Consider the following 18,088-nt stretch of genomic DNA (forward strand, 5'->3'; position numbering starts at 1 on the left):
AATGCAGGTTCGAACATAACCAAATTCTACCTGTGTGAGCTTGAAAGCATTGCAAAATTGAGTGGCACAGACTTTGAGAAAATCCTGCGAGAGGAGTTGGCCAGAATTCAAGAAAGCAGGCCAGCTCAACGAGATGAGGATGTTGAGCACCAAACCCCCTCGTCTACTCCTCACAAGAGTGGAGTTGAACCAGCATCAGTCCAAACCCCAACTCAGTCCACTCTAAATATGAATGCGGTCCCACTTAGACAAACCCTGCCTAGTGGTGCCAGATCACCCTTTCAGCTACCACTTGACCAAATTAACACACCTGAGGTGCAGAGAATGGTCGTGGAGCATATTGTAAAGAGCAGTGACATGTCGTCAACACACCATGCCAGGTTGAGGCCTTTCTCTGGGAAAACTCCCTGCCCCAGCCTGGAAGTCGATTATGACACTTGGCGTAGTAATGTCGAGTTCTACTTCAGCGATTCCACAATCCCTGACAAGCAAGTGGTCAGAAGGATTGTAGAAAGTCTCCTTCCTCCAGCTGTAAATGTTGTAAAGCATCTTGGGCCCCAGTCGAGCCCACGTGACTATTTGCATGCTCTTGACTCAGCCTACGGTACTGTGGATGATGCTGATGAGCTCTTTGCAGCATTCCTTACCACCGACGCAGAGCCGGGTGAAAAGGCTTCTGCTTATTTACATCGTCTACAGTCAATACTGAGCAAAGTAGTCAAGAGGAATGGCATTCCTGCCAGCGACGCAGACCGGCAACTGCTGAAACAGTTCTGCAGGGGATGTTTCAACAATAGTTTAATCACACATCTTCAGCTGTCCCAACTGCAGAAGGATGCCCCACCCTCATTCTCCGAGTTGTTGCTCTTAGTGAGGACGGAGGAAGACAAGCAGGCTGCCAGATCTCGTCGTATGAAGCAACATGTTGGATTCCACAAAGCTAAAGTGCAGTCTAATAATGTGAACGTGTACAAATCTGATACAGATGAGAGGGACGTAGCAGCCGTTGCTGTAAAGTACAACCATAATGAGAGTACAAAGAAAATACAAAAACAACTTGCACAACTTCAAGCCCAGTTGGCAAACCTGAAAGCGTCCATGGATGAATCTTCCACAAAGGCTACCTCCAAGGGAGCTAAGCAAAAGAAACCCAAGGAAAGAGAGCCTAAGACTGAGGCTGTCCTAAGAGGCAAAAAGAGACCACGAGCGTGGTATTGCTTTAACTGTGGCGAAGATGGACATATAGCGCCAGCTTGTCCCAACGAGCCCAACCCGGAGGTTGTTGAGGCTAAACGCCAAGAACTCAAAGAGAAACAAAAGCTGTGGGACGAACAAAGCAAACAGGATTTATAAATCATGTTCCTGTTGAGGAGCAAACAGGAACAAAGACTAACACAAGCTCCAAACAAAATGTTTCAAGTTATTCTCACAGAACCAAGCACCAATCTAAAATACCAAAAGGTTTAATTGGCAACAAATGCATCAGTAATGTGACTGTGTCAGGTGTAAATTGTAACTGCCTTCTTGACACAGGGTCTCAGGTGACCACAATTTCAAACTCATTCTACACAGAGCACTTGTCAGAACAGCCTATCCAGCCATTCAATCTTCTTGATGTGGAAGGTGCTAATGGTCAGTCTGTCCCATATTTGGGCTATGTAGAAGTCAGTATTAGGTTGCCAAAAGAGTTTATTGATACTGCACCCGAAGTGAACACTCTAGCATTAGTTGTCCCTGATCAACGCTCCAACAGTGACCTTCCTGTTCTAATAGGGACCAACTTACTTGATGTATTATATGATGAAGAGTGCCAATACAACACTCAAAAGACCACTTCAACTGTTCATGGCTACAAACAAATCCTCAGTGCACTTGAATTTAGACAAAAGCTAAAGAGCACTGGGCAAATAGGTCTAATGACACTCAAAGCGAAACCGCAGAAAGTTATTCCTGCACATGATAAAGTCCTTGTGGAAGGCCAGGTCAATGTCAATCTTGCAAATACGGAGAAATTGGCAGTTCTGGAACAGCCAAGAAAGTCTGTCTTACCTGGTGGCATTTTCGTTGACTGTTGCCTCGTCACTTTGCCCCAGCAGCCTCAGCACAAGTTGGCTGTTTGGCTGAGAAACGAGACAGACCATGACATAACACTACCCACAAACTGTATTGTCGCAGAACTGCATGTTCCTGATAAGATTGTTGAAAAAAGTCCATTACCTGACAAGAATGCAGCTACTGTGAACTGTTGTAGTGCAACATTTTCTCCAAATCAGTCCACAAACAACACCCTGACATTTGACTTCGGCAATTCTCCTCTACCAGAGGAATGGAAAACCAGAGTCACAGAGAAACTCAATGGTTACTCTGATGTGTTCGCACATCATGACCTTGATTTTGGTCATGCCACCAAAGTCAAGCATCGTATCAAGCTCAAGGACGAGACGCCTTTTAAACAGCGTTCAAGACCCATACATCCCAATGACTATGAGGCTGTGAGGAAACACCTTAAAACACTGCTAGAAGCTGGTGTGATACAGGAGTCCGAGTCACCCTACTCGTCACCCATAGTCGTTGTAAAGAAAAAGAACGGTGATGTCCGACTTTGTGTCGATTACCGTAAGTTGAATACGCAAACCATAAAGGATGCTTATGCACTACCAAACCTCGAAGAAGCATTCTCCGCCCTCACCGGGTCACAGTGGTTTTCCGTAATGGACCTCAAGTCCGGATATTACCAAATTGGTATGGAAGAGAGTGACAAAGCCAAGACTGCTTTTGTCTGTCCCCTGGGGTTTTGGGAGTTCAACCGTATGCCCCAGGGGATAACCAATGCGCCGAGTACATTTCAGCGCCTAATGGAGAAATGCATGGGTGACATTAACCTGAAAGAGGTGCTTGTCTTTCTTGATGATCTCATTGTGTTCTCTGCCTCCCTGGAGGAACATGAGGCCAGGCTTCTGCACGTCCTTCAACGGCTAAGAGAATATGGTCTCAAGCTTTCTCCCGAGAAGTGCAGATTCTTCCAAACGTCTGTACGTTATCTTGGACACATCGTCTCAAGAGATGGTGTCGAGACTGATCCCGAGAAAGTCATTGCACTGAAAACGTGGCCAAGGCCACAGACCCTAAAAGAATTGAAGTCCTTTTTAGGCTTCGCCGGCTATTATCGCCGCTTTGTCAAGGACTATTCTAAAATAGTGAAGCCCCTAAACAGTCTCACTTCTGGCTATCCACCTCTCAGAAAAGGCCAGAAGATGACGACATGTAAAGGGAAATATTTCAATCCAAAAGAGCCGTTCGCAGAACGATGGACACCTGCTTGTCAGGACGCTTTTGAATGCATCATAGAGAAGCTCACATCTTCTCCCATCCTGGGGTTCGCAGATGCAAAGCTCCCCTATACACTGCATACGGATGCTAGTACTACTGGTTTAGGAGCTGCTTTATACCAAGAGCAGGACGGCCAATCAAGGGTCATCGCCTATGCCAGTAGGGGCCTTTCATCTAGTGAGGCCAGATATCCAGCACACAAGCTGGAGTTTCTAGCTTTAAAATGGGCAATCCTAGAGAAGTTCCAGGACTATCTCTATGGTAACAACTTCACTGTGGTAACGGATAACAATCCGTTAACTTACATACTCACCTCAGCTAAGCTAGATTCTGCCAGTTATCGCTGGCTAGCAGCCCTTTCTACGTTCAATTTCAACATCAAGTACAGGGCTGGAAAGAGCAATCAAGATGCCGATGGTCTCTCCAGGCGACCGCATGGAATGCTGGTTGAGGATGACGCTTCACTGGAAGAAAGAGAGAGAATAAAGCGGTTCACCTCACATCATCTATCATCGTCACCTGACCATCTAAACTTACCTGAAGATGCAGTTACAGCCCTTTGTCACCGACACCTGATAAGAGAAACCGACAACTTACCTTCCATCACGTTGGTTGAATCCCTAGCTCTCAACGCCAACGCTGTTCCAGACATCTACAGTGATGAAGAATTATTAGGTCATGTGACAGTACCCATCTTCAGTGAGGATGACCTCCGAGAACGTCAGGAAGCTGATCCTGCCATCAAACATGTTATTCATCTGTTGGAATCTGGAGGCCCAGCACCTCGGAACATTGGTCCTAATTCTCCTGAACTCACACTGATGCTCAAGGAGTGGAAGCGCCTTGAGATGAGAGACGGTCTCCTGTACAGGAAGCGGAAATGTGAAGAGGAAACGATCTATCAACTCGTTCTTCCAGAGTCCCTCAGAGTCACTGTACTCAAGTGTCTCCATGATGACATGGGACACATGGGCATAGACCGTACCATTGACTTAGTACGGTCAAGATTCTACTGGCCACGAATGGCTGCGGATGTTGAGCACAAGGTCAAAACCTGTGGCCGTTGTGTTAGGAGGAAGACTCCGCCTGAGAAAGCAGCACCGCTGGTCAGTATCCAGACAAATAGGCCAATGCAATTAGTCTGCATGGACTACCTATCACTGGAGCCTGATTCCCACAATACTAAGGACATTCTGGTCATCACAGACCACTTTACAAAATATGCAGTAGCCATACCCACGAAAGATCAAAAAGCTACTACTGTTGCAAAGTGTCTGTGGGAGCAGTTCCTGGTTCACTACGGCTTTCCTGAACGCTTGCACAGTGATCAGGGAAGAGATTTCGAATCCCACACTATTAAAGAACTGTGTGCCATAGCCGGTATCAAGAAAGTGAGAACCAGTCCTTATCACCCAAGGGGAAACCCGGTTGAGCGGTTCAACCGCACGCTTCTTGGCATGTTGGGTACTCTGAAAGAAAAAGAGAAGAGTCACTGGCGTGATTTCGTTAAACCACTCACACATGCCTACAACTGTACCAGAAGCGAGGTCACCGGGTTCAGTCCCTATGAGTTAATGTTTGGGAGACAACCCAGGCTTCCAGTCGATATTGCATTCAACCTACCCGTAAGGGAAGGAACACCAGTATCTCACTCCCAATATGTGCGAAATCTCAAGTCTCGACTGGAGAAGAGTTATCAAACAGCCATTGAAAACTCCCAGAAGGTTGCTGAGAGGAATAAGCAGCAGTGGAATAAACGAGTCAGAGAGTCTGCACTTGAAGTGGGAGATAGAGTACTGGTGAGAAATGTCCGTCTGAGGAACAAACACAAACTCGCTGACAAGTGGGAGTCCGCTGTGTACAGTGTCTTACAACAGATGGGCGACTTACCTGTTTACAAGGTTCAGCCAGTAGATGAAGATGGTCCAGTCCGCACTTTACACAGGGATCTTCTGCTGCCATGCGGGCAATTGGTTGAAGTCGAGGATGAGGAACCCAATCAGCCAAGGCCGATTCGTCGTCCCAGGACAAGACAATGTTCTCCTCAGGTCCAAGAAGAGGAAAGTTCTGAGTCTGAAGAGGAGTACACAGTCCTTCCCGAGGAAACCTCAGCTCTCACTGAGAAGAGATTTACAAAGGTCTATGACATCCCTAAACAGCTGGTTATAGCTGACAATCCTCCCACAGAAAAGGAAGTGGGCGAGACACTACAAACCCAATCACAAGTGGAGTCCTCTGCTGGTAATGAGCCTGCGTTGCCAGTTGAAAAAGAAAAGGAATTTCCTGAAGTGGTTGGAGATCACCAGTTGGAGAGTAATGAAAATGGAAAACCGGGAAATGACACTGAAATTCCAGAAGCTCAAGATACTCAAGGCGAGGGAACCGACTTACCTGATGACTGTGGGGAAGGCAATATGGTACGCCGATCTATAAGGTCACGGCGGCCACCAGACCGATTGAACTACCCACTGTTGGGTAAACCCTTCATCTCTTTTGCTCAAAGTCTTTTAGACAGTTTCAATCACGCACTCATTTCCTTAGGTGACTACGACAGTCATGAGGTTATAGCAATTTGAGTCAAGATGTTATAGCACATGAAGAGACTCATGCTGACTTAAGGGGGGAGTGTGTAACCCATATGGAAATATAGTGTCACTAATATATTCTCCTATTATTCATTTCTAATCTATGGGGTGCCAAAGTCACTTTGGTCACTTAAAAAATGTTAAACTTGATGTGTCAAAGTCATGTGGTCACTACAGGGTTAAATTAATGATACATGCACGCAGCACGTTATTCACATGTTGGCCAGTAGAGGTCGCATGCACCTTTCTCATTCCAGACATTCCTTCACTGAACGTCAAAGAGTGAAGGCACGAGTCATATCGTTGTGTTACAAAGACAAGGTTTATGAGTTAAAATACTTGTCACTTCTCAAACCGAGTGTTGGAAAAGCAGCATAAGATAGCCTGGTTCCAGTGGGAGCTGGATTGCTGTGTTTTGTGCTGCTGAGAACTTCAGTAAGTGTTACTTTGTGAGTGAGGCCTACTAGCAAGCCTGTTAGCCTAGCCATCCTGTTAGCGCTAAAGAGAGGAGTTTGATAACAAGACACAGAGTTAAAATGTACAAAACCAATTGGAGTAATATGATGTCTTGAGAGAATGCCCTGTGACATGTTAGCATGTTGCAGTTGGATAACTTTATTGTATTTTCGTTTTGTGTAAAAGAGAGGTTTATTTAATGTTACTGTGTTCAGCCTTAGCAGTGAGCAGAGGAGCTGCATTCATTTCAATGCTGCTAAAAGCACCCTCGTCATTCTGCTTAAAGGGGAACTGTTGATACATTTCATTTATTAAATTGATACAGTTAAAATGATAACCATTATAATACATGATGACCAAAATGTGATTTCAGTTAAATAATTATATATTATATTTTGTGATGGTTTAAAAAGTGATAATTCACAGTTCATAATTTAAAGATAAAAGGGTAAAAATCCTTAAATGGATGTAACTCATTTCATTCATTGAAGTCATAAGTAAGAGGTGAAGTTACTATAGTTTTCATGATTTGATGCTGCTGTTAAAGTCTTACAGACTTATATGGAGTACAGTGTGAACCGACCAGTATTCATATATCCATAACTAAATGGTTAAAATGAGTAACTGTGTTTATTGATTTAAAATTGAAGTTAACATGGTACCATATGGAAGAGAACTAAGAGTAAAAAGAGTATTCTAACTGATTACATTCTGTACTGCTATGTGCAGATTGGTTTTTGTATGATCCTGAAGTCTGGTTCCAAACTGGACTTGAGTTATGATGGCGAGCCAGTCCCAGTGAGTGAGAGTCTGCGGAGAGGGAGCGTTTGGATGTGGTGTGGCCAGCTGCATCGGTCTCCACACTCTGCAGCGACCTATAACTGAACTGATCCACCATCAGAGTCGCAAGTATCGAACCGAATCAGTATGGAATAACGGATTACAATAGAACTAAGGATTCCCAACCAAGGAATATAGACAGTGTTCAATTCATTACTACCCGGGTAGAATTTACTTTTTCAAAGGACAATTTAAAAAGGACATTTCTTCTATTTTGCTACTTTTGAATTTTTGCAACAGAGCTCTATTTTTATTTATTTTTGGGGGGTATTTACAATTTAAAAAGCACACTGTTCATGTGTTATTGTTTATTATTGTGCAATAAATTTGCCAGCAGTTGTTCTGTGGTCCACTAAGTACGTAACGTCTCATTGCGAGTCTCTCAATTATACAGCCAAGAACCTAGTAATCTTAATTGTTGTACTAACCTGCTATCCTACAGTAGGGGTGCTACACTGTTTAAGAGTTTGACTGCAAAATAAGCCACTGTGAGGCCAACACAAGTTTGATAAAGTAGGTGAAGAACTTATAGCAAAGTACAAAGGTGGCATCCACGTGGTTTCCCCTCTCCCGTCCTCCCCTGCTCATCGCCAGCAAGTCTTCAATAAAGAAAAAGGTGATGTTAACTGTCAATTTATCCATTTCATTTCTCTTTATATTTACTTGGCATTATGTTCTGCAGCAGATTAATTGTATATACAGTACATTTTTTATTCGGGTTTCATATGATTTGCTTTCATTTCCACCAACACAAATATTTGATAGGATCATTCAATTTACAGTTGAAAAATGATAACCTCTTCCTGTATACAACAGTTTTCACCAGTTTAGACAGCAAACTAGTTGGGAGTGAAAGTAGTTGGCAGCTGCTCATGAGTGAAATTCATTATCTCAACATTACTTTAAAGTAAGATAAGGGTGGAAGTAGGGTTGTACGGTATTAGTATAGTACCGCGATACTAATGAATCATTTTCGGTACGATACCGCCTCTGAAACGTACCGGTCCTTCGCCCCCGAGCCCGCTTCAAAGTCATGTGGTGACATTGCTGGTTTTACGAGCAGAGGATTGTGTTCGGTAGCACACACACAGAGTACTTACAAGCAGACACAGTGTTTAGACAGAAAAGGGAGAATGGACGCATTTTGGTGTAAAAAGTAAAGATAAAGGTGAAGTTATAACACTGAAACACCCTCAGGAAGAGCTGCTTTAACACATGGCTATCTAGCTAGCGGCTAACGTCCATCCACAGTGTTTTAGCTACTTCTAAATCACTAATCCTGGCCTCCATAGCCACAAATAAAGTATGTTTCTTACAAGTACCATTATCACTGCAGGACGGGGAATAGCTAAACATGCTTCACTACACACCGTAGCTCACCGGCGTTACAATGTAAACAAACGCCATTGGTGGATCCACACCTAACATCCACTGTAATGATACCAAGTACAGGGATGCATCTAGTCGATACTACTATGATTACGTCGATATTTTTTGGCATCACAACATCTTCTTTCATTTTTTTTTAAATTCATATAATGTTTATAAACTCAGGAAATATGTCCCTGGACTAGGGCTGCAACAACTAATCGTTTAAATCGATTAAAATCGATTATAAAAAAAGTTGGCGATTAATTTAGTCATCGATTCGTTGGATCTATGCTATGCGCATGCGCGGAGGCTACTTTTAAAAAAAACATTTTTTTTTATAAACCTTTAATTATAAACTGCAACATTTACAAAACAGCTGAGAAACAATAATCAAAATAAGTATGGTGCCACTATGCTGTTATTTTTCTCAATAAAATACCGGAAAGGATAGACATTTAGTTTGTCTCTTTTATCTGATTATTAATCGATTAATCAAAGTAATAATCAACAGATTAATCAATTATCAAATTAGCTGTTAGTTGCAGCCCTACCCTGGACACATGAGGACTTTGAATATGACCAATGTATGATCCTGTAACTACTTGGTATCGGATTGATACCCACATTTGTGGTATCATCCAAAACTAATGTCAAGTATCAAAGAAGAGAAGAATAAGTGATTATAACATTTTAACTGAAGTGTAGATAGAACATGTTAAAAGAGAAAGTAAGCAGATATGAACAAGTAGATTAGCCTGTCACCATGGATCTCTTTTTAACAATGAACGTCATAAATAAACCCACATTTCAACAGCCCGATCCTGTGTTTTCATGTTTAGGGGACATGCTGTGATGAAATTAAAAAATACAAATAATGATGTCATGCTCAGACGCTTGTGAAAATGTATTTTCTTGGTTTAATTTCAGATACATTTTGAACATAAATATATATATGTTAACTATAGCCAATATCATACCATACCATCATCAAAGGCGTTTAACACTACAAAGTAAGCAAAAGAAAAATGATCAGTTTCAAATTGGGGACCAGGAACAGGAACTCATTACCTTGAAAGCCTAACATCACTACACACTAGTTATGGGAAACGTCATTCTTTAGAATCACTTGAGTTTTAATGAGTGATGCAAATAAGGTACGTCATTCACGCTTCACAGAGAGCATGCGCACAAACTCACATTAGGGCTGCACAATTTGGAGAAATTTGTAATTGACATTTTTCTCTCCAAAATCGTGATTCGATTTGGGATTTTTATATTTTATCCATTTATATGCATAAACATTTGAAAAATAGGAAGACATGTTACTTTCAAGGTGCCACTTATTAGAATATTATGAAATAATTGACTTTCAAAAATATTTGACTTCATGCAGACAGACTCACAGCTTTTGTCTATATCATGCTCTTAAGCTGTAGAATCAAGTGTTTATAATGTAATGTCATCATAATATAGAATAACCATAATCCAAGTAACCATTTCAACACTTGAATTTTTCATTACTGTAAAATTGTTTACCATTGTACTGCGATTGGAAGGCAAATAACTTATTTATCCTAAGAAAAAAATGCAAACAAAAATACCAAATGGACTCTTGTCTCTTTAGGCAAACATTTACTTTAAATAAATATTGAAATCAAAAACTACTTTTGTATTTTGTTGCCATCACTTGATCACGGTTGGTACGTGTTGATAGGCTCTACTGCCTAAAGGGTTGGACATGAAAAATCCCCACAAAGGACATTTGGCCTGGACACCTCCTCATTTGTTCTTTCTTTGCGGAGTTTGAGGCGAGAATAGGGAGGCCATGTCTGTGAGTCCGTGTGGGTAAGCCAACAGTCTTGCTCTCCGCCCACCAAGACAAAGATTGTGAATGAGTGCAAAGAGAGCTCACTGTGTTCAGGTAATTCTACTGTTAAATAAAGGCGCTGAGAGCGATGCGGAGTGTGAGAGCTTTCTCTTTCTCCCTGTTTGAAGCGGGAGACTAAGAAAACTATTTATCAAAGTATTTGACTTTATTTTCATGAATTGTTCAATTGATGGACTTATTGACTAATGGCCCAGGCCGAGTCACCATTACAACTATTGCCAAGGAGAAAGTGGTGGTAGTTATTAGCGTAGTGCAAACCTGTAAAGACGTTTGAAAGGCCAGGAGGCACATCTGTCACTCAAATGCCAGTGATATCTGTCACTCAAATGCCAGTGATATCTGTCACTCAAATGCCATTGATATCTGTCACTCAAATGCCAGTGATATCTGTCACTCAAATGCCAGTGATATATGTCACTCAAATGCCAGTGATATCTGTCACTCAAATGCCAGTGATATCTGTCACTCAAATGCCAGTGATATCTGTCACTCAAATGCCAGTGATATCTGTCACTCAAATGCCAGTGATATCTGTCACTCAAATGCCAGTGATATCTGTCACTCAAATGCCAGTGATGGTGCAGGAAAAAAACAACTCTTGCTGTTATTTATCACACAAAGGGCATTTTATGACTTTTCTTAATTTAAAAACATGCTATAGTATGTTTTTATTGTCATAATTTTATTGCATGATTTTTGTATCCCTTTAATTTAGGTAGCCAGGGACTGCAGATGGAAATGAGCTATTTAGCTATAATCTGGTACACAACATATCTGTCTTTGAACTTAATGTTTCTGTGCATTGTCCCTTCAAATAAAGACTAAACTAAACTAAATAAAAACCCTGATGTGGATTAATGGTGCAGCCCTATCACACATGCACAACAAACTCCTGAACATGAAACTGTAATCTTCATAAGTTAGTGAAACTAAAGTGACTCAGTAAAATTGGGTTTTGTCCCGTAGCAGAGTGTCAGTGAAATTGGAGTCTTCATCGATCACCCGTGAGCAGGGCTGGGAGCTATTGCCAGTTGTAGCAGTACACTTTAGAAAGAAAGAAATATATTTCATAAACCCATATTTTTAGATGCTGCATTACGGTCGTTTGCTCTTCTCTGCGCCTACAACAAGTTGTTCAGAAGGATATGGCGGCTTAGGTGTCGAGAGATGCAATGCTTTGCTCACCGACTGCATTTGGCCACTGCAGCTTTATTGACACCAATTTGCATGAGAACCTAAATCTCTCCTTGTAGCGACTTTATCACTAATCTCATTGTGTATGTTGTTTACTTCTGTTAGCACAGTAGCTAGCGAGAGCTCCTCCCTGCTGCTAGGTGAGTCAAATGTTTAGCTTGAAAATACCTTTCCCAAAAGCCGGGTGGAGCAACCTAGTGTAGCAGCTGGGTGGCTGGACAGTAGTGACAAACTAGTGTACTAGTGTAGCAGCTGGGTGGCTGGACAGTAGTGACAAACTAGTGTACTAGTGTAGCAGCTGGGTGGCTGGACAGTAGTGACAAACTAGTGTACTAGTGTAGCAGCTGGGTGGCTGGACAGTAGTGACAAACTAGTGTACTAGTGTAGCAGCTGGGTGGCTGGACAGTAGTGACAAACTAGTGTACTAGTGTAGCAGCTGGGTGGCTGGACAGTAGTGACAAACTAGTGTACTAGTGTAGCAGCTGGGTGGCTGGACAGTAGTGACAAACTAGTGTACTAGTGTAGCAGCTGGGTGGCTGGACAGTAGTGACAAACTAGTGTACTAGTGTAGCAGCTGGGTGGCTGGACAGTAGTGACAAACTAGTGTACTAGTGTAGCAGCTGGGTGGCTGGACAGTAGTGACAAACTAGTGTACTAGTGTAGCAGCTGGGTGGCTGGACAGTAGTGACAAACTAGTGTACTAGTGTAGCAGCTGGGTGGCTGGAGAGTAGTGACAAACTAGTGTACTAGTGTAGCAGCTGGGTGGCTGGACAGTAGTGATAAACTAGTGTACTAGTGTAGCAGCTGGGTGGCTGGACAGTAGTGACAAACTAGTGTACTAGTGTAGCAGCTGGGTGGCTGGACAGTAGTGACAAACTAGTGTACTAGTGTAGCAGCTGGGTGGCTGGACAGTAGTGATAAACTAGTGTACTAGTGTAGCAGCTGGGTGGCTGGACAGTAGTGACAAACTAGTGTACTAGTGTAGCAGCTGGGTGGCTGGACAGTAGTGACAAACTAGTGTACTAGTGTAGCAGCTGGGTGGCTGGACAGTAGTGACAAACTAGTGTACTAGTGTAGCAGCTGGGTGGCTGGACAGTAGTGACAAACTAGTGTACTAGTGTAGCAGCTGGGTGGCTGGACAGTAGTGACAAACTAGTGTACTAGTGTAGCAGCTGGGTGGCTGGAGAGTAGTGACAAACTAGTGTACTAGTGTAGCAGCTGGGTGGCTGGACAGTAGTGACAAACTAGTGTACTAGTGTAGCAGCTGGGTGGCTGGACAGTAGTGACAAACTAGTGTACTAGTGTAGCAGCTGGGTGGCTGGAGAGTAGTGACAAACTAGTGTACTAGTGTAGCAGCTGGGTGGCTGGACAGTAGTGACAAACTAGTGTACTAGTGTAGCAGCTGGGTGGCTGGACAGTAGTGACAAACTAGTGTACTAGTGTAGCAGCTGGGTGGCTGGACAGTAGTGACAAACTAGTGTACTAGTGTAGCAGCTGGGTGGCTGGACAGTAGTGACAAACTAGTGTACTAGTGTAGCAGCTGGGTGGCTGGACAGTAGTGACAAACTAGTGTACTAGTGTAGCAGCTGGGTGGCTGGAGAGTAGTGACAAACTAGTGTACTAGTGTAGCAGCTGGGTGGCTGGACAGTAGTGACAAACTAGTGTACTAGTGTAGCAGCTGGGTGGCTGGACAGTAGTGACAAACTAGTGTACTAGTGTAGCAGCTGGGTGGCTGGACAGTAGTGACAAACTAGTGTACTAGTGTAGCAGCTGGGTGGCTGGAGAGTAGTGACAAACTAGTGTACTAGTGTAGCAGCTGGGTGGCTGGACAGTAGTGACAAACTAGTGTACTAGTGTAGCAGCTGGGTGGCTGGACAGTAGTGACAAACTAGTGTACTAGTGTAGCAGCTGGGTGGCTGGAGAGTAGTGACAAACTAGTGTACTAGTGTAGCAGCTGGGTGGCTGGACAGTAGTGACAAACTAGTGTACTAGTGTAGCAGCTGGGTGGCTGGACAGTAGTGATAAACTAGTGTACTAGTGTAGCAGCTGGGTAGCTGGACAGTAGTGACAAACTAGTGTACTAGTGTAGCAGCTGGGTAGCTGGACAGTAGTGACAAACTAGTGTACTAGTGTAGCAGCTGGGTGGCTGGACAGTAGTGACAAACTAGTGTACTAGTGTAGCAGCTGGGTGGCTGGACAGTAGTGACAAACTCAACACCTCAGTGAGCGAGTAGAAAATCTATCCCTGCCAGAAGCTTGAGGCTATAAACCTAAATTTAATGATCAAATCTTTGCTTTTTCCCTTAATGCCCTTCTGTGTCCAGGGACTTACTTCCGTGTTTGTAAATATTAACAAAAACGAGGAACTAAACTTCTTTCCGCTCTGCGCTGCGGCGGCGTCTTTTATTCTGCTTGATTTGACACAGCTGACTAATTAACGGGCTCGCGCACTGGCAGATGAGACGGGAGCGCGCCCCGCTATACCTGCGTGTGAACCTAAGTAGATTGGCCCAACTAATGTTGAATGATATACCTTACCTGAATAGGGGTGAGGATGTGCTCTACCAAGTGCTCTACAATAAAATACCATTTTATTAAGTGGGCTCTGGCAGGTTGCCGGGCTGTCGCGGCTGCAAGCTCGCCCATCAGCTGATGAGACAGCTGTTCGCTGCTACGCTTATTTTATTTTTTTTCCATTTTATAATTAGCCTATTGAGTCTGACTGCCGAGAAATATGATGAACATTTCCAAACACTTCACCCAAAATTCAAGCATTTTTCAAACCTTGAAAACACAACATTAAAATCCAAGCATTTCCCAGGTTTTAAGCACCCTTATGAACCCTGGTCTTCTTACTCCACTTGTGCAGGGTCAGCAGAACCACAAATAGCACAAGACGCTCAGCCAGGAAACGCTCGCTACTCTGCCATCTGATTTGTATTTTTAACATCACAACACCTTCACACACTGAGTAACCACCAACAAGATAGCATCTAATCTCAGGTCATGACTTAGAAGATGCTAGCATTCTGTGAATTTGTTAGGCACTCGGACTTATTTCCTTGTTGACCCATTCAACTCACTTTGTCAAACATTTCAGGTCCTGTGACAAAATGACATTAAACCCAGCAGACACGTGTGGATTAGCCAAACTCAAAGAAAAAGTGGCCACAAAAGGATGTCAAAGGTTGTGCTGCACAGGTATAAAAAGAAAACATTTGCAGGAAACCAAAACTGTTCATGAATATTTAATAACAATCATGCTCCAAATTACCCTCAGTCTAATGTATTTCTTTGGGTTTTACTGTATTTTATTTAACAGAGAATAACTTTTCTTTTATTATTTGATCATGATGTCAAATGAATCGATTTCTTCAACCGATTTGTGAATAACTAAGCAAGCTTTACAAAGTGACAATATCGCCATACTGTTCCATGCACATCTATTACGTCATCTACTGTTATTTCTGCTTCTACTCTGCCACTTCAATCTAGCATGAAGCCTACTTTGAAATATGATCTTTACACGGTTTTATTGTCATGGCAACGTAAAGACAAGACAAATGCAATTGTGATGCTCTGTGTCTTGGACTCACGCTGAATTGACAATAAAAGATGTTGTGATTTCTTTCTACATGGAAAGACTTCCTTGTGGTCTACAGGACATGTCATGGTGGTTCTTTGGTCAAAATGTTGCATGGATGATGTTTTACAGACTTGGTCCAAATGTTGCATGGATGATGTTTTACAGACTTGGTCCAAATGTTGCATGGATGATGTTTTACAGACTTGGTCAAAATGTTGCATGGATGATGTTTTACAGACTTGGTCCAAATGTTGCATGGATGATGTTTTACAGACTTGGTCAAAATGTTGCATGGATGATGTTTTACAGACTTGGTCCAAATGTTGCATGGATGATGTTTTACAGACTTGGTCCAAATGTTGCATGGATGATGTTTTACAGACTTGGTCCAAATGTTGCATGGATGATGTTTTACAGACTTGGTCCAAATGTTGCATGGATGATGTTTTACAGACTTGGTCAAAATGTTGCATGGATGATGTTTTACAGACTTGGTCCAAATGTTGCATGGATGATGTTTTACAGACTTGGTCAAAATGTTGCATGGATGATGTTTTACAGACTATCTTCAAGTTGCTTTCTGAACCATCTCTTCAGGTAGCGCCGTTTTGTGGGCGCTCTTATTTACGCTCCTCCTATTTTACTCCTCGTCAGCCATGTTGTAGTTTTTAGGGAGTCTACTGACAGATACAAGTTAGAACTATGCGCTAGAAAGGGCAATAGCAGAGGATGCATGTGCATGTATGAGCCAGTCTGCCCCACAACACTGCTTTAGACAATGTCCACTTGCTAGATCACACTTTAGACAATGACCACTTGCTAGATCACACTTTAGACAATGACCACTTGCTAGATCACACTTTAGACAATGTCCACTTGCTAGATCACACTTTAGACAATGTCCACTTGCTAGATCACACTTTAGACAATGACCACTTGCTAGATCACACTTTAGACAATGTCCACTTGCTAGATCACACTTTAGACAATGTCCACTTGCTAGATCACACTTTAGATCACATTTAGACAATGTCCACTTGCTAGATCACACTTTAGACAATGTCCACTTGCTAGATCACACTTTAGACAATGTCCACTTGCTAGATCACACTTTAGACAATGTCCACTTGCTAGATCACACTTTAGACAATGTCCACTTGCTAGATCACACTTTAGACAATGTCCACTTGCTAGATCACACTTTAGACAATGTCCACTTGCTAGATCACACTTTAGATCACATTTAGACAATGTCCACTTGCTAGATCACACTTTAGATCACACTTTAGACAATGTCCACTTGCTAGATCACACTTTAGATCACATTTAGACAATGTCCACTTGCTAGATCACACTTTAGACAATGTCCACTTGCTAGATCACACTTTAGATCACATTTAGACAATGTCCACTTGCTAGATCACACTTTAGACCAGGGGTGTCAAACATACGGCCCGAGGGCCGGATCAGGCCCGTGAACAGGTTTTATCCGGCCCGCGGGATGAGTTTGGTAAGTATAAAAATCAGTCGAAATTTTTGAATGAAAGAAACAGCAGTTCTAAATGTGTCCACTAGATGTCGCAATAGCAATTCTTTGTACCTTTGTAGATGATGCTACATATGTAAAACAATAAAAATAAACCACATGAAGTTAGTGCACCAGTCGAGGAAAATGAGCAAACTACATAAATAACATCCTGTAATTTGATTTTGATATTACTTTTTTATCTTGATAGATTGAAAATTAACACCAATGAGTTGACTGATGATAATTATCACATCATTTATTCAGAAAGTATAAATAACGACGAATAAAGATAGAATACTATTAACCGCAACATGTAAGTCTAAAAAAAACAAACAACAACATTATGATTTGTACATTTTCAGAATGTGCTTGCTCTATTTTCAAACAAAAAAAAACAATCTGAAGTTGTCTTTATTTTTAAGTCATCGTGCCGTGATTTTACCAGTCCGGCCCACTTGGGAGTAGATTTTCCTCCATGTGGCCCCCCATCTAAAATGAGTTTGACACCCCTGCTTTAGACAATGTCCACTTGCTAGATCACACTTTAGATCACACTTTAGACAATGTCCACTTGCTAGATCACACTTTAGATCACACTTTAGACAATGTCCACTTGCTAGATCACACTTTAGACAATGTCCACTTGCTAGATCACACTTTAGATCACACTTTAGACAATGTCCACTTGCTAGATCACACTTTAGATCACATTTAGACAATGTCCACTTGCTAAATCACACTTTAGATCACATTTAGACAATGTCCACTTGCTAGATCACACTTTAGACAATGTCCACTTGCTAGATCACACTTTAGATCACACTTTAGACAATGTCCACTTGCTAGATCACACTTTAGATCACACTTTAGACAATGTCCACTTGCTAGATCACACTTTAGATCACACTTTAGACAATGTCCACTTGCTAGATCACACTTTAGATCACACTTTAGACAATGTCCACTTGCTAGATCACACTTTAGATCACATTTAGACAATGTCCACTTGCTAGATCACACTTTAGATCACATTTAAACAATGTCCACTTGCTAGATCACACTTTAGACAATGTCCACTTGCTAGATCACACTTTAGATCACATTTAGACAATGTCCACTTGCTAGATCACACTTTAGATCACATTTAAACAATGTCCACTTGCTAGATCACACTTTAGACAATGTCCACTTGCTAGATCACACTTTAGATCACACTTTAGACAATGTCCACTTGCTAGATCACACTTTAGATCACACTTTAGACAATGTCCACTTGCTAGATCACACTTTAGATCACACTTTAGACAATG

At 42.2% G+C, this 18,088-nt stretch overlaps 2 protein-coding genes across 3 annotated transcripts in view; one reads left to right on the forward strand and one right to left on the reverse strand.

Moving 5' to 3' along the window:
- The window catches only part of LOC133657075 (equilibrative nucleoside transporter 1-like), a 110,526-nt gene that overhangs the window by 89,553 nt on the left and 2,885 nt on the right, over positions 1-18,088 (reverse strand). The gene's annotated exons all lie outside the window — the stretch shown is intronic.
- LOC133657830 (paraneoplastic antigen Ma3 homolog) lies at positions 325-1,353 on the forward strand. Its single transcript, XM_062059612.1, has one exon. It carries the CDS (start codon positions 325-327, stop codon positions 1,351-1,353), a length of 1,029 nt encoding a protein of 342 aa, XP_061915596.1.

The sequence above is a fragment of the Entelurus aequoreus genome, linkage group LG09 (assembly GCF_033978785.1).
Source record: "Entelurus aequoreus isolate RoL-2023_Sb linkage group LG09, RoL_Eaeq_v1.1, whole genome shotgun sequence".
Taxonomy (NCBI): Eukaryota; Metazoa; Chordata; class Actinopteri; order Syngnathiformes; family Syngnathidae; genus Entelurus; species Entelurus aequoreus.